The sequence below is a fragment of the Bos indicus x Bos taurus genome, chromosome 19, assembly GCF_003369695.1.
Source record: "Bos indicus x Bos taurus breed Angus x Brahman F1 hybrid chromosome 19, Bos_hybrid_MaternalHap_v2.0, whole genome shotgun sequence".
NCBI classification, from domain to species: Eukaryota; Metazoa; Chordata; class Mammalia; order Artiodactyla; family Bovidae; genus Bos; species Bos indicus x Bos taurus.
The window spans coordinates 11080237-11107341 of record NC_040094.1 but is presented as its reverse complement, the minus strand read 5'-3'; the positions used below and the strand labels follow the sequence as shown (position 1 = coordinate 11107341).

The 27105-nt window shown below is 38.3% G+C and overlaps 1 protein-coding gene across 8 annotated transcripts in view; it reads left to right on the top strand.

The window, feature by feature from the left end:
* Nucleotides 1-27105, top strand: part of TRIM37 (tripartite motif containing 37) — a 151438-nt gene that overhangs the window by 34550 nt on the left and 89783 nt on the right. For all 8 annotated transcript variants that reach the window (XM_027518464.1, XM_027518462.1, XM_027518465.1 and 5 more), the window contains 3 exons: nt 4646-4696; nt 5706-5787; nt 23575-23651. In XM_027518464.1, the coding sequence (XP_027374265.1) occupies nt 4646-4696; nt 5706-5787; nt 23575-23651 (210 nt within the window). The remainder of the gene's footprint in view (nt 1-4645; nt 4697-5705; nt 5788-23574; nt 23652-27105) is intronic.

Sequence of the window (27105 nt, the reverse complement as noted above, 5' to 3'; positions counted from 1 at the left end):
AACTTGTGGCTCAGGGGGTACAGAATCTGCTTGCAATGCAGGAGATCTGGTTTTGATCCCTGGGTCTGGAAGATCCCCTGGAGATGGGAATGGCTACCCAGTAGGATAGCCCAGTAGGATATTCCTACTGGTAGGAATACCAGTAGGAATTCTTGCCTAGAGAATTCCGTGGACTGAGGAGGCTGAGGGGGCTACAGTCTATGGTGTCACAAAAAGTTGGCCACCACTTAATGACTGACATGCTTTAACTTGGGCTTCCCTGGTGACTGAGACTGTAAAGAATCTGCCTGCAGTGCCGGAGACCCAGATCTTATCCCTAGGTTGGGAAGATCCTCTGTAGAAGGGAGTGGCTACCCACTCCAGTATTTTTACCTGGAAAATTCCGTGGACATAGGAGCCTGGTGTGCTATAGTCTGTGGGTTTGCAAAGAGTTGAATATGACTGAGCAACTAACACTTTCAGTTTCTTGTTTTAGCTTGTAAGCTTTCAGCCTCACACGATTGCAAGTTAGCCGTGTCATCTCCATCCTCTGTTTATTTTGTGTTTGGGAGAGCCCTTTGGCTATTAATGACTGATTAAAAATATGACAGTGGTAGTCTGGTCTGAGAACAAAACAATAATAACAAAAACGAAATATATCACAGTGGATATTAAGGACATGGTGGAAGAAACAGTATGAAGATCAGCAGGCAACTGGGAATTGGTTGAAGTCTGTAGACATTATAAAGGATGTTTAATGGGAGAACTGACCAATATTTGTGTGGTCAGAAGTTGCACAAAATTATAGCCCAAAACATATTATTAATATAGTTAGTAGTTAGTAGTGTTAGTTGCTCAGTAAGGATTAACTAGACAAAAGAATCTAGTAATGAGGATTGTGAGTCTTCTAACCTAGGAGAACAACAGCCTAGGGCTATGATTAGGCGTGCTTAACAACAGCAGGATACTAGCTATACAGTTAACAGTTTCCAGGCAAACTATATCTTATATCTGTTTATGAAAAGTATGTGAGCTGTTTAGCTATATTTATCATAAAATAGCTGTGAAAAGAAGAGAAGCGAAAAGCAAAGGAGAAAAGGAAAGATACAAGCATCTGAATGCAGAGTTCCAAAGAATAGCAAGAAGAGATAAGAAAGCCTTCTTCAGCGATCAGTCCAAAGAAATAGAGGAAAACAACAGAATGGGAAAGACTAGGGAATCTCTTCAAGAAAATCAGAGATACCAAAGGAACATTTCATGCAAAGATGAGCTCGATAAAGGACAGAAATGGTATGGACCTAACAGAAGCAGAAGATATTAAGAAGAGATGGCAAGAATACACAGAAGAACTATACAAAAAAGATCTTCACGACCCAGATAATCACGATGGTGTGATCACTCACCTAGAGCCAGACATCCTGGAATGTGAAGTCAAGTGGGCCTTAGAAAGCATCACTACAAACAAAGCTAGTGGAGGTGATGGAATTCCAGTTGAACTATTCCAAATCCTGAAAGATGATGCTGTGAAAGTGCTGCACTCAATATGCCAGCAAATTTGGAAAACTCAGCAGTGGCCACAGGACTGGAAAAGGTCTGTTTTCATTGCAATCCCAAAGAAAGGCAATTTCAAAGAATGCTCAAACTACTGCACAATTGCACTCATCTCACACGGTAGTAAAGTAATGCTCAAAGTTCTCCAAGCCAGGCTTCAGCAATATGTGAACCGTGAACTTCCTGATGTTCAAGCTGGTTTTAGAAAAGGCAGAGGAACCAGAGGTCAAATTGCCAACATCTGCTGGATCATAGAAAAAGCAAGAGAGTTCCAGAAAAACATCTATTTCTGCTTTATTGACTATGCCAAAGCCTTTGACTGTGGATCACAATAAACTGTGGAAAATTCTGAAAGAGATGGGAATACCAGACCACCTGATCTGCCTCTTGAGAAATTTGTATGCAGGTCAGGAAGCAACAGTTAGAACTGGACATGGAACAACAAATTGGTTCCAAATAGGAAAAGGAGTTCGTCAAGGCTGTATATTGTCACCCTGTTTATTTAACTTCTATGCAGAGTACATCATGAGAAACGCTGGACTGGAAGAAACACAAACTGGAATCAAGATTGCCAGGAGAAATATCAATAACCTCAGATATGCAGATGACACCACCCTTATGGCAGAAAGTGAAGAGGAACTCAAAAGCCTCTTGATTAAAGTGAAAGTGCAGAGTGAAAACATTGGCTTAAAGCTCAACATTCAGAAAACGAAGATCATGGCATCCGGTCCCACCACTTCATGGGAAATAGATGGGGAAACAGTGGAAACAGTGTCAGACTTTATTTTTCTGGACTCCAAAATCACTACAGATGGTGACTGCAGCCATGAAATTAAAAGACGCTTACTCCATGGAAGGAAAGTTATGACCAACCTAGATAGCATATTCAAAAGCAGAGACATTACTTTGCCAACGAAGGTTCGTCTAGTCAAGGCTGTGGTTTTTCCTTTGGTCACGTATGGATGTGAGAGTTGGACTGTGAAGAAAGCTGAGCGCCGAAGAATTGATGCTTTTGAACTGTGGTGTTGGAGAAGACTCTTGAGAGTCCCTTGGACTGCAAGGAGATCCAACCAGTCCATTGTGAAGGAGATCAGCCCTGGGATTTCTTTGGAAGGAATGATGCTGAGGCTGAAACTCCAGTACTTTGGCCACCTCATGGGAAGAGTTGACTCATTGGAAAAGACTCTGATGCTGGGAGGGATTGAGGGCAGGAGGAGAAGGGGACGACAGAGGATGAGATGACTGTATGGCTTCACTGACTCGATGGACGTGAGTCTGAGTGAACTCCAGGAGTTGGTGATGGACAGGGAGGCCTGGCGTGCTTCGATTCATGGGGTTGCAAAGAGTCGGACATGACTGAGTGACTGATCTGATCTGATCATAAAATAAAGCCTGGTGGGCTAGAGTCCATAGTGTTGGAAAGAGTCAGACATGACTGAAGCGACTGAAATGGACTGTCCCTTTGCCTATCTCCTGTAGATGTAGTTTAGCTCTCTTTGGGGAAGACTGTATGGAACTAAAGGTCAGTAGGTAACCGTGCCTTGCCAAGAAACTGTTAAATTTCTTCATCTTGCTTGACCCCTATGTGATTATGTATTCTTATAACATTATATACTGGAGAAGGAAATGGCAAACCTCTTCAGTATTCTTGCCTTGAGAACCCCATGAACAGTATGAAAAGGCAAAAAGATAGGACACTGAAAGATGGACTCCCCAGGTCAGTAGGTGCCCAATATGCTACTGGAGATCAGTGGAGAAATATCTCCAGAAAGAATGAAGAGACAGAGCCAAAGCAAAAAAAACACCCAGTTGTGGATGTGACTGGTGATGGAAGTCGAGTCCAGTGCTGCAAAGAGCAATATTACATAGGAACCTGGAATGTCAGGTCCACAAATCAAGACAAATTGGAAATGGTCAAACAGGAGATGACAAGAGTGAATGTTGACATTTTAGGACTCAGCAAACTAAAATGGACTGGAATGGGTGAATTTAACTCAGATGCAGGTGTGAAATTAAAAGACGCTTTCTCCTTGGAAGAAAGATTATGACCAACTTAGACAGCATATTAAAAGCAGAGACATTACTTTGCCAGCAAAGGTCTGTCCTGGTCAAAGCTATGGTTTTTCCAGTAGTCATGGATGGATGTGAGAGTCGGACTATAAAGAAAGCTGAGCGCTGAAGAATTGTTTTATGTCTTTTGAACTGTGGTGTTGGAGAACACTGTTGGGAGTCCCTTGGACGTCAAGGAGATCCAACCAGTCCATCCTAAAGGAAATCAGTTCTGAATATTCATTGGAAGGACTGATGCTGAAGCTGAAGCTCTAATACTTTGGTCACCTGATGCAAAGACTTATATCGAAAGACCCTGAGGCTGAGAAAGATTGAAGGCGGTAGGAGAAGGGGGCAACAGAGGATGAGATAGTTGGATGGCATCACTGACTCAATGGACATGAGTTTGAGTAAACTCTGGGCGTTGGTGATGGACAGAGAGGTCTGGCGCGCTGCAGTCCATGGGGTTGCAAAGAGTTGGACATGACTGAGCAACTGAACTGAACTGATAACATTATATAGATGCATTTTCTAGTAAATAATATCAAAGTATTTAGGGTCTGTCAGTATTCCTCATAATTTGTTCTAAAGGAGGAAGTTTGGGGATTTAGTTTAAAATCATTTTCTTCTGTTTCTTTTTGATTTTTTAAAACCTATTTATATGTTTCATACTTCAGGTTCCCAGCCTAAGCACCAATTTTTTTCTTTTCCTATTTCCATGTATGTGTTGTGCTTAGTCGCTCAGTTGTGTCTGACTCTGCCACCCCATGGGTGGTAATCTGCCAGGCTCCTCTGTCCACAGGGATTCTCCAGGCAAGAATATTGGAGTGGGTTGCCATTTCCTTCTCCAGGGGATCTTCCTGACCCAAGGATTGAATCTATGTCTCCTGCCTCTCTAGCACTGGCAGATTCTATACCACTAAGCCACCTGGGAAGCTCTTCTTAAGGACTGATGTTAGATTAATAAAATTTTTAAGATATTATTGAGAGACTTGACTTTTTTAACTAAATGAAATGATAAACTTTAATAAGCCAAATAATTTATTTGGTTTTTGTTCCCTTTTAGTGAATTGGTACCATCTTATGATTCAGCTACTTTTGTTTTAGAGAATTTCAGGTAAGAGTTTTCGACAACTTTAGTGTTTTTTGTATGTGTATGTAAGTGAGAGCCAGGAAGGTGTTATTCCTTGGTTGGATACAGACCTAATGAACTCTTGTTGCTCAGTGTGTAGTCTTAGAAGAAACATGGTTTCTGTTAGAAACATAGAGGTCATTTGTCAGAATTGTTTTATATCTTCTGGATAGCTTGCTTCTCTAGTGTTGGAGATGGAACCCTTTTTTTTTTTTTTTAAGAAGAGAGTCCACTTAGCTTTTGTTAATAAAGTGAGGTGAATGGGATGACAGATTGATGAACCCTCCTACCCATCCTCAGAAACAAGAATGGTGGGAAGAAGTCCATTTGGGCCCATTTATCTCAGTCCTAAGTGAGACATTGTGGATGAGAGGACATTAGTTAGTGTAAGAAATTTGTAAGTTTTGTAACTTGAATGCTAAGTCTGTTAGCTTTTACTGCTTTTTCTGTAAGATTAAAAGCCAAGATTTTAAAACACAAAGATCCAAAGGGACTTGGCTTAAAGGGTGTCACAGAAGTGGGGAACAGAAAATATGAGATCTTGCCTGGGGAAGAGAAAATGCCAAGGGAGTGGTAATGCATCAGACTAAGGCCAGACTGAGAATTTATACCACTTCCAATTTAATTTGTTTTTTCTTATGTAATAATTTTGTTGCTAAAATATAGCACATTTCCCCACATTTCTTTACCCCTTTAATGCTGAAAAACTACTTGTTGTTGAAGTGGTTGTTAAATTCAAGACATATTGAGAGTTTTTTTTTTTAACCTGAAACTTAGAAGATACTGCTGAATATTTCTGTACCATTAAAATTTTTATATTGCAGAATGTTCGTATATGTACATTTATGTAGTAGACTCTTGACTTCTTCAGTCACCTTCATTTACTGGTCTAGGACATCAAATAAGGAACATAAGTGGTGGGGTTTTGGTTTTGCCTATTGGAACTTGACAACAGTTTTGATCTTGGGATTTGGTTGGTTTTCTTGTACTTCAGTACTTTGCGCCAGAGAGCAGATCCTGTTTACAGTCCGCCTCTTCAAGTTTCAGGACTTTGTTGGAGGTTAAAAGTTTACCCAGTAAGTTTTTCATTATTTCTCATAAATTTTGAAGTCAAGATGTTTCTTTCAGGGTTCTGTCATACACTGGTTCAACTTTTTTAATGGAGAAAAGAATTAAAGTAATGAAAATTTTATGTTTCAGTAAGTTTTTCATTATTTCTCATGAATTTTGAAGTCCAGATGTTTCTTTCAGGGTTCTGTCATACACTGGTTCACTTTTTTAGTGGAGAAAGGAATTAAAGGAATGAAAAATTTATGTTTCTTTATAGGATATATTGCTAAACTATAAAAAAATGAATTAAGTATAAACAGTATAAACATTGGCATATTACTGAATCTTATTTCAGTAAAAATATTTAGAAGAAAAGTTTTAAGTTGTAACTTAGAAAACGATTACAAAGAAACCACATGTATGCTGATTACATTCTCTTGGTGCTTTCCAATATGTTTTTTTGACCTGTGTGTTTTCTGCAGATTGGCAGGTCAGTCCAGTGATATGATGAAATGTGTACTCAGTTCCTATAGCAGGAACATAAGCAGTAGTGTATGCTTTCATCACATTATGTCTAGTTGCATCTCTTTTTGTGATATTGGTGCACATTGCATATATGTTAATTCTTTGGAAGTTGCAAAATAGTGATTCTCATTTTACCTATTATTTAGTTTTCAGTATTACAGTTCATATAGAAGAGGCAAGATTCTTTCTTGTTATTTAGCAATTTTCCTTATTCTCTGAAAGTTATTAATAAGTTATTATAAACTCATGTATTTATACTTATTTAGTCTCTTTACTATGCTTTCTGTGTCACTTTGCTCTGACCCTAATAAATAGTCTAGTAGTGACTATAGTAAGCTTTCTTGTTGTCTTCTGTGGTAAGATATTCTAGTCTCATATATTTCCAACTTGAAATTGGTCTTTTTATCCAAAAAGCCCTGATTTCTTTTAGTGGCAGAATTGTATTTCAGGACCAAACTGAGTGCAAGGGGTGCTCATTTCTACCAGGTTGGTCTAGAGGCTTTCTTCATGAACGGAACTAGAAAATAACATAGGTAAATGTATGTGGAGATTTGTGAATGGGGGTTAATATGTATGTATGTATTTAAAAATTTATTTAATAGACTTTATTTTTTAGAGCAACTTTAGGTTTAACAGCAAAATTGAGTTTTAGGTTCAGTTGAGTTTTAGCAGTTTTAGGTTCAACAGCAAAATTGAGTGGAAAATACAGAGAATTCTCCACACACCTTCTGACGCCACACATGCACAGTCTCCCCAACTATCAGCATATCCCGTACAGAGTGGCGTGTTTGTTGCATTTGGTGAACTTGTACTGACACATTATCACCCAAAGTCCTGCTTCATTCTTGATATACATTTTACAGGTTTTGTTTGTTGTTCTTTTTTGGCTGCGTTGGTTCTTTGTTGTGGTGCGTGGGTTTCTCTAGTTGGGGGTGCAGGTTTAGTTGTCCCGAAGCATGGACAGCTAAGTTGTCTTAGTTCCCTGGCCGGGGATCAAACCCATGATGCCTGCATTGAAAGGTGGATTCTTAAGCGCTGGACCACCAGGGAGGTCCCTGGTGTGTTTTTTGTGTGTGTGTGTGTTTTTTAACTTATTTTTTAATTGAAGGATAATTGCTTTACAGAATTTTATTGTTTTCTGTTAAACCTCAATATGAATCAGCCATAGGCATACGTATATCCCCTCTCTTTTGAACCTGCCTCTCATCTCTCTCCCCATCCCATCCCTCTGGATTGCTGCTGCTGCTGCTGCTAAGTTGCTTCAGTCGTGTTTGACTCTGTGGGACCCCAGAGACGGCAGCCCACGAGACTCCCCCATCCCTGGGATTCTCCAGGCAAGAACGCTGGAGTGGGTTGCCATTTCCTTCTCCAGTGCATGAAAGTGAAAAGTGAAAGTGAAGTCACTTAGTTGTGTCCGACTCCTAGCAACCCCATGGACTGCAGCCTACCAGGCTCCTCCGTCCATGGGATTTTCCAGGCAAGAGTACTGGAGTGGGTTGCCATTGCTCTCTACTCTGGGTTGCTACAGAGCCCTATTTGGGTTTCCTGAGAGATACAGTAAATTCCTGTTGGCTATCTATTTTACATATGGTAATATAAGTGTTTCCATGTTACTCTCATCATACATCTCACCCTCTGCTTCCCTCTCCCCATGTCCATACGCCGATTATATATGTCTGTTTTCCCATTGCTTTTAATTCTTCAGTACCAGTTTTTTAGATTCTGTATATATGCATTAGTATATGATATTTATCTATCTTTCTGACTTACTTCAGTCTCTATAATACGCTCTAGGTTTATCCACCTCATTAGAACTGACTCAAATGCATTCCTTTTCATGGCTGAGTGATATTCCATTGTGTATATGTACCACAACTTCTTTGTCCATTCATCTGTCGATGGACATCTAGGTTTCTTCCATGTTCTGGCTATTTTAAATACAGCTGCAATAAACAGTGGGATACGTGTGTCTCTTTCAATTTTGGTTTCCTCAGGGTATATGCCTAGGAGTGGGATCGATGGGTCATATGGTGATTTTATTCCTAGTTTTTTAAGGAATCTTCAGATCATCTTCCATAGTGGCTGTATCAATTTACATTCCACCAACAGTGCAAGAGCATTCCCTTTTCTCCACCCCCTCTCCAGCATTTATTGTTTGTAGACTTTTTGATGATGGCCATTCTGACTGGTGTGAGGTGATATCTCATTGTAGTTTTGATTTGCATTTCTCTTCAGATCAGTCACTCAGTCATGTCCAACTCTTTGTGACCCCATGAACTGTGGCATGCCAGCCTTTCCTGTCCATCAGCAACTTCCAGAGTTTACTCAAACTCATGTCTATTGAGTCAATGATGCCATCCAATCATCTCATCCTCTGTCATCCTCTTCTGCCTTCAATCTTTCCCTTCCTTCAATCCTTCATTCAGGGAAAATTCTCTAATAATGAGCAGTATTGAGCATCTTTTCATGTGTTTGTTAGCCATCTGTATGTCTTCTTTGGAGAAATGTCTGTTTAGGTCTTTTTCCCACTTTTTTGATTGGGTTGTTTTTTTTCTGGCATTGAGTTGTGTGAGCTGCTTGTATATTTTGGAAGTTAATCCTTTGTCAGTTTCATTTGCTATTTTCTCCCATTCTGAGGGTTGTCTTTTCACCTTGCTTGCAATTTTCTTTGCTGTGCAAAAGCTTTTAAGTTTAATCAGGTCCCACTTGTTTACTTTTGTTTTTATTTCTGTTACTCTAGGAGGTGGGTCATAGAGGATGCTTTGATTTATGTCATCGAGTGTTCTGCCTATGTTTTTCTCTAAGAGTTTTATAGTTTCTGGTCTTACATTTAGGTCTTTAATCCATTTTGAGTTTATCTTTGTGTATGGTGTTAGGAAGTGCTCTAATTTCATTCTTTTACATGTAGCTGTCCAGTTTCCCCAGCACCATTTATTGAAGAGGCTGTCTTTGCCCCATTGTATATTCTTGCCTCCTTTGTCAAAAATAAGGTATCCATAGGTACATGGATTTATTTCTGGGCTTTCTATCTTATTCCATTGGTCTATATTTCTGTTTTTGTGTGAGTACCATACTGTCCTGATGACTGTAGCTTTGTAGTATAATCTGAAATCAGGAAGGTTGATTCCTCCAGCTCCATTCTTCTTTCTCAAGATGACTTTGAGTATTTGGGGTCTTTTGTGTTTCCATATGAATTGTGAAATTTTTTGTTCAAGTTATGTGAAAAATGCCATTGGTAATTTGATAGGTATCACATTCAATCTGTAGACTGCGTTCGGTAGTGTAATCATTTTCACAATATTGATTCTTCCCACCCAGGAACATGGAATATCTTCTCCATCTGTTTATGTCATCTTTGATTTGTTTCATTGGTGTCTTATAATTTTCTGCGTACAGTTCTTTTGTCTCCTTAGGTATGTTTATTCCTAGATATTTAATTCTTTTTCTTGCAGTGGTGAATGGGATTGACTTCTTAATTTCTCTTTCTGATTTTTCGTTGTTAGTATATAGAAATGCAAGTGATTTCTGTGTATTGATTTTGTATCCTGTGACTTGTATCCTTGTTAAATTCACTGATCAGCTCTAGTAATTTTAGGATTTTCTGTGTACAATATCATGTCCTCTGCAGTGAGAGCTTTACTTCTTTTCTGATCTGGATTCCTTTTATTTCTTTTTCTTCTCTGATTGCTGTAGCTAGGACTTCTGAAACTATGTTGAATAATAGTGGTGAAAGTGGACACCCTTATCTTGTTGCTGATATTTGGGCAAATGCTTTCAGTTTTTCACCATTGACAATGATGTTTGCTGTAGGCTTATCATATATGGCCTTTACTATGTTGAGGTAGGTTCCTTCTGTGCCCACTGAAGAGTTTTAATCATAGATGGGTGCTGAATTTTGTCAAAGGCCTTTTCTGCATCTATTGAGATGATCATATGAGTTTTATCTTTCAGTTTTTTAATATGGTTCACATTGATTGATTTGCATATATTGAAGAATTCTTGGATCCCTGGAATAAACCCAACTTGATCATGGTGTATGAGCTTTTTGATGTGTTGCTGCATTCTTTTGCTAAGATTTTGTCGAGGATTTTTGCATCTATGTTCATCAGTGATATTGACCTGTAGTTTTTTTTGTGTGTTGTCTTTTCTGGTTTTGGTATCAGGGTGATGGTGGCCTCACAGAATGAGTTTGGAAGTGTTCCTTCCTCTGTAATTTTTGAAAGAGTTTTAGAAGGATAGGCATGATCTCTTCTTTGAATGTTTGGTAGAATTCTCCTGTGAAACCATCTGGTCCTGGGCTTTTGTGTTTTGGGAGATTTTTGATCCCAGCTTCAATTTCAGTGCTTGTAATTGGGTTGTTCATAATTTCTATTTCTTCCTGGTTCAGTCTTCGAAGATTGAACTTTTCTAAGAATCTGTCCATTTCTTCCAGGTTATCCATTTTATTGCCATATAGTTGTTCATAATAGTCTCTCACAATCCTCTGCATTGTCTGTTGTAAGCTCCCCTTTTCATTTCTAATTTTGTTGATTTGATTCTTCTCTTTTTTTCTTAATGAGTCTGGCCAAAGGTTTGTCAATTTTGTTTATCTTCTCAAAGAACCAGCTTTTACTTTTATTAATCTTTGCTGTTTTTTCTTTCATTTCGCTTTCATTTATTTCTGCTCTGATCTTTATGATTTCCTTCTTCTAATTTTGGAGTTTTTCTGTCATTTTCCAGTTATTTTAGGTGTAAAGATAGGTTGTCTATTCCAATGTTTTCCTTGTTTCTTGAGGTGGGATTGTATACATGCTATAAACTTCCCTCTTAGAACTGCTTTTCCTGCATCCCATAGGTTTTGAATTGTCGTGTTTTCATTATCATTTGTTTCTAGAAATTTTTTGATTTCCCTCATGATTTCTTCAGTAACCTGTTGGTTATTTAGAAACATATTGTTTAATCTCCATGTATTTGTTAGTTTTTTTCTTGTAATTGATATCTAGTCTCATAGCATTGTGGTCTGAAAAGATGCTTCATATGATGTGAGTTTTCTTAAATTTACTGAGATTTGATTTGTGACCCAAGATGTGGTCTATCCTGGAGAATGTTCCATGTGCACTTGAGAAGAAAGTGTATTCTGCATTTGGATGGAATGTCCTGAAGATACCAGTGAGATCCATCTCATCTAATATATCATCTAAGACTTGTGTTTCCTTATTAATTTTCTGTTTTGATGATTTGTCCATTGTTGTGAGAGGGCTGTTAAAGTCTCCCACTATTGTGTTACTGTCAGTTTCTCCTTTTATGTCTGTTAGTGTTTGTCTTATATCCTGAGGTGCTCCTATGTTGGGTGCATAGCTATTTACAGTTGTTATGTTTTCCTCTTGGATTGATCCCTTGATCATTATGTAGTGTCCTTCCTTATCTCTTGTAATCTTGTTTATTTTAAGGTCTAATTTGTCTGATATGAGGATTGCTACTCATTGCTACTCGCCCATTGCTACTCTTTTGCTTTTCATTTGCATGGAATATATTTTTTCCATCCTCTCAGGACCCCTTTAGGTCTGAAGTGGGTTTCTTGTAGACAGAATGTATATGGGTGTTTTTTTTTTTTTTATCCATTCAGCCAATCTGTGTCTTTTGGTTGGGGCATTTACTCCGTTTACATTTAAAGTAATTATTGATATATATGTTCCTATTGCCATTTTCTTTGGAGAAGAAAATGGCAACCCACTCCAGGTTCTTGCCTGCAGAATCCCATCGACAGAGGAACCTGGCGAGCCATAGTCCATGAGCTTGGAAAGAGTTGGACAGGACTGAACGACTAACACACACACACATTGCCATTTTCTTAATTGTTTTGGGTTTGATTTTATAGATCTTTTTCTTCTCTTGTATTTCTTGACTATATAAGTCCCTTTAACAGTTGTTGTAAAGCTTGTTTGGTGGTTAACTCTTGCTTGTCTGAAAAACTTTTGATTTCTTCCATCAATTTTGAATGGGATCCTTGCTGGGTAGAATAATCTTGGTTGTAGATTTTCCCCCTTCAGTACTTTAAATATATCCTGCCATTCCCTTCTGACCTGCAGTTTCTGCTGACAAATCAGCTGTTAAACCTGTGGGGTTTCCCTTGTATGTTACTTTGTTGCTTCTCCCTTGTAGGTTTTAATATTTTCTCTTTGTGTTTAATCTTTGTTAGTTTGATTAGTATGTGTCTTGGGGTGTTTCTCCTTGGGTTTATCCTGTATGGGACTCTTTGAGCCTCTTGGACTTGACTATTTCCTTTTCCATATTGGGGAAATTTTCAACTATAATCTCTTCAACCATTTTCTCATACCCTTTCTTTTTCACTTCTTTTTTTGGGACCCCTATAATTCAAATGTTGGTGTGTTTGATATTTTCCTAGAGGTCTCTGGGACTATCCTCAGTTCTTTTCATTCTTTTTGCTTTATTTTGCCCTTTAGAAGTTATTTTCACCATTTTATCTTCCAGCTTACTGATTTGTTCTTCTTCTTCAGATATTCTGCTATTGATTCCTTCTAGAGTATTAATTTCAGTAATTGTGTTGTTTGTCTCTGTATGTTTTTTCTTTAATTCTTTTAGAATTAAAGAATTGTTAATTGATTCTTGCCTTTTCTCCATTCTGTTTTCAAGGTTTTTGATCATCTTTACTATCATTATATATTCTGAATTCTTTTTCAGGTACTTTGCCAATTTGTTCTTCATTTATTTGGACTTCTGTGTTTCTAGTTTGTTCCTTCATTTGTGCAGTATTTCTCTACCTTTTCATCATTATTATTTTTTTTAAACTAACTGTGCTTGAGGTCTCCTTTTCCCAGGCTTCAAGGTTGAATTCAAGATTCCTTTTGGTTTGCCCCCCTACAGTTGGTGCAGTGGTTTGTGTAAGCTTTGTATAGGGTGATATTTATGCTGAGTTTTTTTTTTGTTTTTCTTCTGATGGACAAGAGTTGGTAATTCTCTCTGTTGATGATTGGGTTTGTATTTTTGTTTTGTTTGTTGTTTGCATGAGGTGTCCTGATCAGGGTGCTACTGGTAGTTGGGTGTTGCCAGGTCTTGTATTCAAGTGGTTTCCTTTGTGGGAGTTCTCACTATTTGTTACTCCTTAGGTTTAGTTCTCTGATGGTCTAGGGTCTTGGAGTCAGTGTTCCCACTCCAAAGGCTCAGGACTTGATCCCTGGTCAAGAATGAAGATTCCACAAGTGGTTTGTTATGGCAGTAAATGAAATTTAAACACGTACCCAACAACAAGAAACCAAAGATGAACCCCAGACAAATGACAGTTACAAAATGAGGAGAATAATAATAAAAATAATGGATTATACACATATACATACATATCCATAAGCAAAATCAAAACAGTCCAATAAGAATAAAGTACAATAGATTGACCCGGCAAACAAAGGAAACAAAAAATTATATCTACCAGTTAAGAACAAAACTAACTAAAGCACAAACTGGAAAACGAAACCAAAGCAAGGTGCCCACTGGAGAATAAAGCAATGAAAACAAAACTATCAAATATTTTGAAAGGAAAGAAAGACTATGTTTGCAAAGCTAAATAGTGGTAGATAAAGAAGATTTATATACATTAAAGATTAAGTGCAAGGAGAAAAGAACAGTAGGAAAAGCAAACAAAAGAATAAATGTAGGAAAAATAATAATAGGTTTAAAAAATTAAAATTAAAGATTAAAAAAAGAAAAGAAAAAGGAAGAGGAAAGAAAAGGTAACTCCATAGAACTTCAAAAGCCCAACACAGAGGCATAGTTTTATAACAACTATAAAACGTGTGATTGAAAAAAGAAAGGAAAAAAAAAAACTCAAAAGCTTGATTAGATTTCATAGTGCCAATAAAATTTACAACTACGTGGAGGGGAGGCCTGGGGCGGTGGGCGTAGGGGGTAGGGGGTAGGGGGTAGGGGGTGAATGGGAGAAAGAAAAGAAAAAAAATCCAAAAGAAACCACAGAACAAGTTGAAACAAAAGAATAAATGTTTCTCTTGAGTCACTGCTGTCAGCTTCCTTTCCCTGGCCTGGGAGTCACAGTCCATCTCACCTCCCTAGGATGCCCTCCAACACTGAGCTGGTCTCCTGACCTGCTGTGGGGGCAGCTCAGATACTAATCTGGTCCTACTCCTGTGTGTTCTTGCCTCCAATGTCCACAGCATCAGAACTAGTGCATTTTCTTTTGTGGGCCCTCTCAATGTGCTTTTATATATTCCATAGTCACAGAGTCTGTGTAGTTGATCACGTGGATTTAATCTGCAGCTTGTACAGCTAGTGGGAAGATTTTGGATATTCTTCCTTAGCCGAACTGCCCCTGGGTTTCAATTGTGGTTTTATTTCCACCTGTGCCTGTGGGTCTTCCACTGAGCTTTGCTCCTGAGGTTGCCCTGGAGTACTTGGGTCTGCCCCAGTCAGGGCCAGGTGTGGAGGTGGTGCAGCTGCTTGGGTCACAGGGATTCTGGCAGCATCAGGTACTCAGCAGAGTTGGCAGCTAGGGAAGAAGGGAATATAGTGATCTAGAAGGGTATGGCAACCAGTATTAGCCAATACACTCCAGTATTCTTGCCTAGAGAACCCTCCCTGACAGAGAAGCCTAGCAGACCACAGTCCACAGGGTCACAAAGAGTTGGACACAACCAAAGCGATCCCGCGTGCATAGACTCAAGACTTTTTTTTTTGCCTGTGGCAGCTTTGCCCCAGTTAGGGTTCAGCGTGAAGCTGGTGCAGCTGCTTGGCTTACAGGAACCCCAGTGGCACCAAGTGTGCAGGGACTGGGACTGCCTCAGCCACTGGAGTTATGGCCCTATCAGAGTCTTTTTCCAAGCCTCCGGTAACTGGGGATCAGAAGGCCTCTTTGGCTAGTCTTTCTCTGTAGCTCTGCCTGTTCAGGTGCTTAGAGGGCTCCCTTGCCTGGGGTCCTTCTCTGTTGTTCATCACACACATCAGGCACATAGAAGGGCCCCCCTGGCTGGGGTCCTAATCTGTAGATCTGCGTGTCAGGCACTTAAAGGGACACCCTGGGTGGTATCCTCCTCTGTAGTTCGGGGCATCAGTCACTTAAAGGGGCATCCTGGGTGGGGTCCTCCTCTGTAGTACAGTGCGTCAGGCAGTTAATGGGCCAGCCTCTCTATTTTTCATCTTCCCATGCTGGATGTGGGGAGAGAGAGGCCATGGTGATGGCTCCACCTGCTTCGCATGACTCAGCAGTATAACCTTGCTTCCATGGCTGCCCACCTTTCCTCCAGGGGCATTTCCCACCACATCTCCACCCTCACATCCCCTCGGTCAGGCCTTCCACAGTCAACAGCAGCCCTCGTCCTGGGTTTGCTCCACAATCCCTAAGGTCCAGCTCCCAGCTGCTCCGCCGCCTTGGGGACCTGCCTCCCTATCCAGGGTATGTGTGGCTGCGTCAGGGACTGTCTGTATCTCATTCCATTTTGGCTGCTGCAGATCAGCTGTTTCACGTACTGCCTTAAATGTTTCTCCTCTGACTCAGACAGTACCCCAATGTGGGGATTGGACCCCTGCTTCAGCTCCCCCACCCGCCCAGGGCAGGTCCAGTCCTAGTAACACTCCTGTTTTCCCCCCTAGTTCCTTCATCCTACTGAGTTTTGCGTGATTCTGTGTATTCTTACCCACTGGTCAGGTGCTCCTGTCTGTCTCAGCTGGTGTTCTGGGTGCACCTCTGTGTCTGAAGGTGTATTCCTGATGTGTCCATGGAGAGATGTACTCCATGTCCACCTCCTCCTCCACCATCTTGTTCTCCCTGTTTTGGGGGGAGGTTTTTTTTTGACACATGTATATATGTAATTTTTTTTTGTTTTTTTTTTTAAATTCTACTTATTTTTGGCTGAACTTTCTTCCTCTTCATTGTTGTGCATGGTTTTCTCTAGTTGCCGTGAGCAGGGACTCCTCCTCATTGCAGTGCATGAGCTTCACGTTGTGATGGCTTTTCTTGTTAGCAAGCACAGGCTCTAGGCGCTCGTGGGTTTCAGTAGTTGCGATACCTGGGCTCTAGAGTATGGGCTTAGTAGTTGTGGCAGTTGGGCCTGGTTGCTTCTCATCGTGTGGCATCTTCCCAGATCAGGAATTGAACCCGTGTCCCCTGCATTGACTGGTGGATTCCCAGCCACTGGGCCACCATGGAAGTCCCTGTATGTATTTCTTTTTTTTTTAATAAAATAACTCATGAGATCACACTAAGATTTATAATTCAAATTCAGAATTACAGAATTTTTTAAACTTCTTTATATTACACCCACAACTCATTTCTTCTACTCTAGGAACCTACTTTTTGAAGCCATAGGAAATAAGAGAATTGTAATATATCATAATGAATCATTCATTTGCTCTATAAAAAAAATTTCAGGAGGGGAACTCAATTCTACCATCAACTTGAGAAATTCTACCATTGGTTCCTGGGAAATGTTTAAAAATTATTTTGCATGTACTCTGATTTCCCTCTGCTGTGTCTAGACAGCTGTTAGGGTTCAGAGCTTGTTTTCTAGTAAATTCTACTAGAAAGGTTAATGGAAGCAATATTTCCTGAATTTCTGTGTATTGAAAATAATTTATATCCTTTATACTCTAAAGCCAGAATTGCTCGATGCAAAATCCTTGGCTCATGTTTTCTTTCCTTGGCTATCTTAAATATTTAATTCCATTTTGTTCTGGTAAAGTCTAATGATGAACTAATCCTTAAAAATCATTTGCTGATATTGTCTAGATGCCCAAATAATTTAATAATTTTTTCCCCACAGTGCCTGTACCTTATTTATTTATTGGAATGTAGTTGCTTTACAATGTTGTGTTAGCTTCTGCTGTACAGCAAAGTGGATCAGTCATACATGTATCCACTCTTTTTTAGATTTCCTTCCCTTTTAAGACACCCCAGAGCACTGAGTGGAGTTCCAATTCTTTTTAAATCCACTAATTTACTACTATATGTGTTGGGTTTTTGGGGCCCGTATTCTTAGTTACATGCTGGGCTCTTTCAATATATAGTTTTAGATTTCTTAAAGAGAATATTTCCTGAATTACAGTTTTAACTATCGCCTTTGTTTCTACTGTTGGTTTTCTCTCTTGGGACTTTTATTATCTGCGTTTTGAATCTTCTTTGCCTTTGTCTTCAATACTACCACTTTCTAATTTTTTTCGGCTCTTTATTCATTTCTTTTTAACTTTAAAAATTTTCCTTGTTCACTTACTTTTTAAAAGATATCAGCTGTTGTGCTTATTTGCTCCTATGTTCTTTTAGTTCAGTCTTTATTTCTCAAATAACTTGCTTTTATTTCTAATTCTTCCCTTAGTTCTGTTACTTATATTTGAGTTTTTCTAATACTGATATGTGTTATTCTTTCATATCATATTTTCTCAGCTTTTCTTTTCTTCTGCAGGCTGTCATATTATTTTCTTAAGAGTCTTTTAGGTTATTTTGAAATAGGTTACAATTTTGATCTTTGAGTTTGTTTTTCTAGGGTGCTTTCATTGTCTGTAGGGATGTTATTTTACCCTTTGTTTTCTCTTTCATTTTGGTAAATAACGCATAACATAAAATTTACCATTTTGACTGTTTCTAAGTGTACATGTAGTATTGTTAAGTACATTTACATTGTTGTGTAACTAACTTCCAGAATTTTTTCAACTTTCGAAACTGAAGTGCTCTGCCAGTTAAACAGTAATTCCCCATTTCTCCTTCTCAGATCCATCACTCTGCTTTTTCTTTCTATGAATTTGACTACTCTAGATACCTCACATATGTGGAATCTTAACACAGTAACATCTTCTTGTTACTGACTTCTTTCACTTAGCATATGTTCTTAAGATTCCTCCTCTTCATAGCTTATATCAGAATTCCCTTCCCTTTTCAGGCTGAGTAATATTCCATTGTATGTATATATCACATTTTATTTATCCATCTATCAGTGGGCATCTGACTTGCTTCTGTCTTTTTTCTTTAGTGACTAATACTGTTTTGAAGATAGGTGTGTAAATATCTCTTCAGTATCCTGCTTTTGATTCTTTTGGGTATATACCCAGAAATGGTATTGCTGTGTCACATGGTAATTCTGTTTTTAGTTTCTTAAGGAACTGTGCTGTTTTCTACAGTAGTTGCACCATTTTACATTCTCATCAGTGCACAAGGGTTCAAATTTTCCCATATCTTTGTCAGTACTTTTTGTTTTCTGTTTCTTTGGTAATAACCATACCATACTAATAATGGTATGAGGTAATTCATTGTGGTTTTGATTTATATACCGGACGGGTGTTTTTGAGCATTTTTTCACGTGCTTGTTGGACAGTTGTATATCCCTTTTAGAGAAATGTGTATTCAAGTCCTTTGCTCATTTTTTAATCAAGTTTTTTGTTGTAGAGTTGTATGAGTTTATATATTCTGGATGTGAAAGTGTTAGTTGCTCAGTCAAGTCCGACTCTTTACAGCCCTGTGGACTGTAGCCTACCAGGCTCCTCTGTCCATGGAATTTCCCAGGCAGGAGTGATAGAGTGGTAGTCATTCCCTTCTCTGGGGAATCTTCTTGACCTAGGAATCAAACCCAGGTCTCCTGCGTTGCAGGCAGATTCTTGACTGTCTGAGCCACCAGGGAAGCCTCCATATTCTGGATGTTGACCCCTTATTAGATGTATGATTTACACATATTTTTTCATTTTTTTAATATTTTCTCATTTTTAAGGTTTCTTTTTGCTCTGTTGATCATGACCTTTGATGGAGAGAAATTTTAAATTTTGTTGTGGTCCAGTCTGTCTGTTTTGGCTTTTGGTTTCATATCTAGGAAATTCTCACAAACTCCATTGTCATGGAGCTTTTCGCTTATATTTTCCTCTTAGACTTTTATAACTTTTAAGACTTATTTTTAGATCTTTAGTATATTTTTAGTTAATTTTTGTATGATGGAGGGGTCTAGCTTCATTCTTTTGCATGTGTATAACCAGTGTTATATGTCAATCAGAAATCCAGTGCTTTGCTTTCTGAGAGATTTCCTAGTTCTTCTCTTCTTGTAATCTGGATCTTTTCCTTCCTTTGCTTGTATTATTTCTATGCTATTTATCTTTTATTTTCCTCTTAGCAGTTCCTTTGCAATCTTTAGACCTGTTCTAAAAGACCGTGGATACTCATTTTTAAGAGTTTAGAGTTACCAGACTGCATTTAGTTTTTATACTCAGTTCAGTTCAGTTGCTCAGTCGTGTTTGACTCTTTGCGACCCCATGAATCGCAGCACGCCAGGCCTCCGTGTCCATCACCAACTCCTGGAGTTCACCAAGACTCACGTCCATCGAGTCGGCGATGCCATCCAACCATCTCATCCTCTGGCGTCCCCTTCTCCTCCTGCCCCCAATCCCTCCCAGCATCAGAGTCTTTTCCAGTGAGTCAACTCTTTGCATGAGGTGGCCAAAGTACTGGAGTTTCAGCTTTAGCATCATTCCTTCCAAAGAAATCCCAGGGCTGATCTCCTTCAGAATGGACTGGTTGGATCTCCTTGCAGTCCAAGGGACTCTCAAGAGTCTTCTCCAACACCACAGTTCAAAAGCATCAATTCTTCAGCGCTCAGCCTTCTTCACAGTCCAACTCTCACATCCATACATGACCACAGGAAAAACCATAGCCTTGGCTAGACGGACCTTTGTTGGCAAAGTAGTGTCTCTGCTTTTGAATATGCTATCTAGGTTGGTCATAACTTTCCTTCCAAGGAGTATGCGTCTTTTAATTTCATGGCTGCAGTCACCATCTGCAGTGATGTTGGAGTCCAGAAAAATAAAGTCTGACACTGTTTCCACTGTTTCCCCATCTATTTCCCATGAAGTGATGGAACCGGATGCCATGATCTTCGTTTTCTGAATGTTGAGCTTTAAGCCAACTTTTTCACTCTCCACTTTCACTTTCATCAAGAGGCTTTTGAGTTCCTCTTCACTTTCTGCCATAAGGGTGGTGTCATCTGCATATCTGAGGTTATTGATATTTCTCCCAGCAATCTTGATTCCAGCTTGTGTTTCTTCCAGTCCAGCGTTTCTCATGATGTACTCTGTATATAAGTTAAATAAGCAGGGTGACAATATAGAGCCTTGACGTACTCCTTCTCCTATTTGGAACCAGTCTGTTGTTCCAGGTTCAGTTCTAACTGTTGCTTCCTGACCTGCATCCAAATTTCTCAAGAGGCAGGTCAGGTGGTCTGGTATTACCCATCTCTTTCAGAATTTGTGATCCACACAGTCAAAGGCTTTGGCATAGTCAATAAAGCAGAAATAGATGTTTTTCTGGAACTCTCTTGCTTTTTCCATGATTCAGCGGATGTTGGCAATTTGATCTCTGGTTCCTCTGCCTTTTCTAAAACCAGCTTGAACATCAGGAAGTTCACGGTTCACGTTTTGTTGAAGCCTGGCTTGGAGAATTTTGAGCATTACTTTACTAGCGTGTGAGATGAGTGCAATTGTGCGGTAGTTTGAACATTCTTTGGCATTGCCTTTCTTTGGGATTGGAATGCAAACTGACCTTTTCCAGTCCTGTGGCCACTGCTGAGTTTTCCAAATTTGCTAACATATTCAGTGCAGCACTTTCACAGCATCATCTCTCAGGATTTGAAAGAGCTCTACTGGAATTCCATTACCTCCACTAGCTTTGTTCGTAGTAATGCTTTCTAAGGCCCACTTGACTTCACATTCCAGGATGTCTGGCTCTAGGTGAGTGATCACACCATCGTGATTATCTGGGTCATGAAGATCTTTTCTGTACAGTTCTTCTGTGTATTCTTGCCACCTCTTCTTAATATCTTCTGCTTCTGTTAGGTCCATGCCATTTCTGTCCTTTATTGAGCCCATCTTTGCATGAAATGTTCCCTTGGTATCTCTAATTTTCTTCAAGAGATCTCTGGTCTTTCCCATTCTGTTGTTTTCCTCTGTTTCTTTGGATTGATCGCTGAAGAAGGCTTTCTTATCTCTTCTTGCTGTTCTTTGGAACTCTGCATTCAGATGCTTATATCTTTCCTTTTCTTCTTTGCTTTTTTCTTCTCTTCTTTTCACAGCTATTTGTAAGGCCTCCCCAGACAGCCATTTTGCTTTTTTGCATTTCTTTTCCATGGGGATGGTCTTGATCCCTGTCTGCTGTACAGTGTCACGAACCTCAGTCCATAGTTCATCAGGCACTCTATCTATCAGATATAGGCCCTTAAATCTATTTCTCACTCCCACTGTATAATCATAAGGGATTTGATTTAGGTCATACCTGAATGGTCTAGTGGTTTTCCCTACTTTCTTCAATTTAAGTCTGAATTTGGCAATAAGGAGTTCATGATCTGAGCCATAGTCAGCTACTGGTCTTATTTTTGCTGACTGTATAGAGCTTCTCCATCTTTGGCTGCAAAGAATATAATAAGTCTGATTTCGGTGTTGACCATCTGGTGATGTCTATGTATAGAGTCTTCTCTTGTGTTGTTGGAAGAGGATGTTTGTTATGACCAGTGCATTTTCTTGGCAGAACTCTATTAGTCTTCACCCTGCCTCATTCCATATTCCAAGGCCAAATTGCCTGTTACTCCAGGTGTTTCTTGACTTCTACTTTTGCATTCCAGCCCCCTATAATGAAAAGGACATCTTTTTTGTATATTGAGCAACTTTTTTGCAGTTTCTTGTGTTCTGTGGCTTACAGTGCTTTTCAGTGACTGACTCTTGGCCATTTTGTGGTTTTCCTTTTTTCTGGTCCATTAGATGTCCCGTTGCTTCTCTCTCCTTTCTCCCACAGTGTTGATCCAAGGCAGGTCTTTGGGATTATAGTTGGTCTGTCTTTATCTGCTTATGTTTTGGGGGTTGTGGAGATAACCTGTTACCTGGTTTTGTTGTAAATGTTGATTGTGAATTTTTGGTTTTGATGTTCGATTGTTGTTTTACTTTCAGATATTGAGAGTTTTAAAAACTATGCTGCTGATTGTGGCAGTCTTTCCAGAATCCTCTGCCTATTGAAAATTCTTAAAGCAGGTGTTTTCTTAGAGGTACAAATGGTGCATCAATAAGAATTATAAAAATCTTGTTCCTTAAAATTAAAAATTAGGTCAAAGAGAAATTTCTAATATTATTATGTGATAGAATTCAGAACAAAAAATGTTTACTACCTTTTATTAATTGATTGTATTCCAGGGAGGTTGTTTTAGGACCAAATTTTAAAAGAAAGAAACTCCAGTTATTTGCACAAGGATGTTGGTTGATTTTTTAAAATCAGTGTAATTTGCTATATAATTTATATTTCATAATTGACTAAATTTAGCACATTTTGACAAATACAGTTGCACAGTCATTATCATAGTCATGAGTTTTATCGTGCTCAGAAGTTATCTGATTTACCTTTTTCAGCTAATCCTTTTTTTCTCCCTTCCTGGCCCCTCTGCAACCACTGATCTGTTTTTGTCACTATACTTTTACTTTTTCAGAATTTTATATAATGGGATTATACAGCGTATAATCTTTTGTGTCCAGCTCTTTTCCCTTAAGTGATTATTCATGTTTCTGTAGTGTTATGTTTACTGAGTGATGACCATTTCAAACCTGAATGCTGCATCAGGACCTTTGAGAGCCAAGTAGCCTAGAAATGAAAGGGTTCAGAAATAGCTGTAACCCTCTGTAGATATATCCCTGCCCTCAGCCCTCACAGTCTGGTTGGGCAAATGTGTTTATACATGTAATTTTAACAAATGTAATCTCACCCAGTCCTTGAGAAATACAGAAGGGAATAATTTTATTCATAAAATCTCTGTAATAGAAATGTGAGCAACTTTAAATCTCCAGACAGAATCTTATATGGAATCCTAACATATGAAACATAGAAGTTATATTTAATTACTTTCAACATCAAGTGTTACCTTTTTCTATTTTACTCCTTTTTAATCTTAAATATTATATTATCTCCTTTGTTTTTTTGTCTCCTTCCTCAACTTTCTAGTGAAGTTGAAACTTTTCATTTTTTTGGTATATTTCTTTGGAGTTTTTATTTTTCTTGGAGGCTCATTTTTAAGAGTATGTGTTGAAACTCCTAACTCTTTTCAGAGTAGTTTATATTTTCCTTTGTTTGTATGCTTTAATGCTTCTATCTTTATGTAGAAAAAAAAGTTTGTAGACTCTTGATCTTTTTATCAGCTCTCTTACTGCTTTTAAACTTAAAACTACTTCTCTATCCAAATATCAGATAGTATTCTATATTTTGTTTGTTTCATTGTGGCTTACATTTTTACATTTAAATTGACTGGAGTTTCTGTTTATATAACATCTTTTTCTTTTTTTTTGAGGATGGAAATGGAGTTGTTCGTGGTTACTACTTATCTGTGTTTCTGGAACTTTCAGCTGGCTTGCCAGAAACTTCCAAGTAAGACATACAATTAAGTAACAAAGTTTAGTGTGGGTTTACATACCTTCTTAGCATTTTTAATTAACTACTTTTTTAACTAATATATTTTATCTGTTAAGATATTATACCAGTATGGAATCTCTGGCATAGTATGTTGGCATAGACTGTCAGTTCTCAAATTATATGGCATCAGGACTCTGTACTCTTAAATTTTATTGGGAAATCCAAAGAATTTTTCTTTATATGGGTTTATCTGTTGATATTATCTGAATTAGAAATTAAAACAAAAAATTTAAAATTTTTGTTAATTCACTTTAAAGTAATAATAAACCTATTACATATTAGCATAAATAACATTTTCTTAGAGAATAACTTTTTCTAAAGCAAAATAATACTTGGTGAGAAAACGTATTGTAAAAAACCTCTTAATGTATGGCTTTTCAGTTTACTGTACTAAGTTGTTTGGGTTGAAGTATATATAAATCTCGCCTGATGGGTTTTGAGTTTCATACGTAGTTAGGAAAGGTTTTTTACAGTGAGATACAGTTCACATGCCACATGGAAGTGTTAGTTGCACACTTGTGTCCAACTCTTTGCAACCCCATGGACTGTAGCCCTACAGGCTCCTCTGTCCATGGAATTCTCCAGGCAGGATTGGAGTGGGTAGCCATGCCCTTCTCCAGGGGATCTTCCTGCCATCTGAGCCACCAGGGAACCATACCATAAAGTTCATACCATAAAGTTCATCATATAAATGTAAGTGTAGAATTCAGTAGATTTTAGTATATTCATTGAGTTCGACAGCTATCACCATATCTAATTTCAGAACATTTTCTTTCTTTCTTTTTTTTTTTTTAATTTTTTGGCCATGCCTCATGGCATGTGGAATCTTAGTTCCCCAACGAGGGAGCAAACCTGTGCTCCCACACTGGAAGCACAGAATCTTAACCACTGCTGCCAGGGATTTCTGCAGAACATTTTCATCATCCCACAAAGCAACACTGTACTTCTTAGCAATCACTTCCCCTTCCCACCCAGTTCCTGGCAGCCCTAATCTACTTTTTGTTAGGGAGGAACACTTTAAAAAGCAGTTTTAGATAATTGTGTATCATCATTGATATTACCCCAAAATTGAACAAGTGCTTGTTTGTTAAATGTAATTTGTAGTATGAAATCTGGAACCATATCAGTGAATTTTATTTCACTCTGTTACACCATAATCTGTTGGTTTGAATTGAGATATGTGCTTCCAGTTATGGCATAATAGTGATAACCCTTTCTTCTATAACAACCAAAAAGAAAAACATTTTCTAGACACCAGACCTGAGGCAACAAATGAAAGCAATCCCTGAGAGACAGGAAATAAATCATATCTATGATTGCCTCACTTAACCTTGAGAGAGTTTTCAGGCCATAACACATGGAGGCAGAAATGCAACAGAGTCTGGCTAACTCCTTGAGTTGAGGAGACAGTGCTGAGTGTCCAGGAAGACCAGCACACCTAGAGTGCAGTGGACAGAATACCAGAAGAGAGATCTGGACAAAGAGCTCCAGAGATTTGTAAGGCGTTCTCTTCAAATATGAGAAGGGCACGGCAACCTACTCCAGTGTTCTTACCTGGAGATGCCATGGACAGAGAAGCTAGGTGGGCTCTAGTGTATGGGCTTGCAAAGAGTCGGTCACAACTCAGTGACTAACACACACTCCTCAAATATTCTGTAGAGTATTGAGCAGAGCCTGCAGGTAAAAAACCTACCTGAGGTTGGGGGAAGGACCATCTGGGAAGGTTTAGAGGGAGTGGTGCCTGGTGCCTGGTACAGGGCCAGTAATTGTGTTTGTTCCTATCACTGTAATGGTAACTTCTGATCCATGGGGCATTGAATGAAGTACACAGGACATTTTTGCCTCCCTAGTGGAGAACAGTCCTAGACTGGGCATTACTCCAGACCCATCTAACAAGTAAAAGCAAGACCTGGAAGAACTAAATTGTTTCCAGGTAACCTAAGAGCAGTCTAGAGCAGAGCTCAAGAAAACTGATAAGATTACAAAAATATCCAGCACCCAACAAAGCTAAGGTTACATTATCTGTTATTCAATCAAAGATTAATTGGCATGCAAAGAGGCAGGAAGACATAACCAGTACTGAGGAGAGTGATCAGTTGATTTGAGCAAGAACTGTTTTTTTTTTTTTTTTAATGTGAGTTATATCTATTGGTATTTTATGAATTATAAATTAAAACATTAAAAAAATTAATTTACTTATAATAATAAACTAATTGAATATTAGCATAAATTATATTTCTATGAATAGTAACTCTAAAACAAAACAATATTTGACGAGAAAACTTGTATTGTTTTGCATTTTTGGAAATCTTTGTATGGCTTAAAAAGACAACTAGGTTCTCATGTGAGAATTAGGAGAAAATATTTTTCTCAGTTTTTATAACTACACTCCATTTCTTCAAAAGTTGAATAGAGATATGGAAGATACAAAAAATTCATACTGAACTTATTGAGAATGAACTAACTATATTTGAAATGAAGAATACACTGGATGGCATGAATGATAGATTAGATACTACAGAAGAAAGGATTAACTGATTAATTAAGAAAAGATTAATTAATGAATTAATGGACCTGAAGGCATTAGCTATAGAAACTATTCAAAATGTGAACATAGAGAATAGAATTCCAAAACTATAAAACAACTTTAAGTAGCTTAATGTACAAATATCTGGAGTCGTGGAAGAAGGGGATGGGAAGGAAAAAGTAAATACTTTCCAAACTTGATAAAAGCTTTAAGCCCATGGATCCAGAAGTTTAGTGAACTATAAGCACATGAAACATGAAGGAAACATCAAAGCACATCATAATCAAATTGCTTAAAACCAATGGTAAACAAAATATCTTAAACTGGCAGTGAAAAAAAAAGTCATTAAATTTAGAGGCACAAAGGTAAGGGTGAAATCAGGTTTCTCACTGGAAACAATACAAGTGAAATGATAATATAGCAGCATTTTAAAAAGATTGAAAGAAACTAACATTAACCTAGAATTTTATAATTGGCAAGAATATATTTTAAAAAATACAGTGAAACTAAGACATTTTCAGATCTGAACTATAAGAAATGTTCAAGTAGATGCTTCAGACAGGGTATATAATACCAGGTGAACCTCTGAATTTAAACAAAGAAATGAAGAGTACCAGAAATGGAAATTACTTGGGTAAATAAAGTTTTTCTTCTATTACTGAAGTAATTTTAAGTGATAATTGACAATATAATAAAGAACAGTAGCATTATATTTCGGGATTTTTAACATATTTAGAAGCAAAATTCACAACAAAAACAGCTATATAAAGGCCAAAAGAGGAACTTCCTAGGTGGTCCTGTAGTTAAAATCTGCCTGCCAATCTTGGAGACATGGGTTTGATCCCTGGTCCTGGAAGGTCCTACATGCCACAGAGCAGCTGA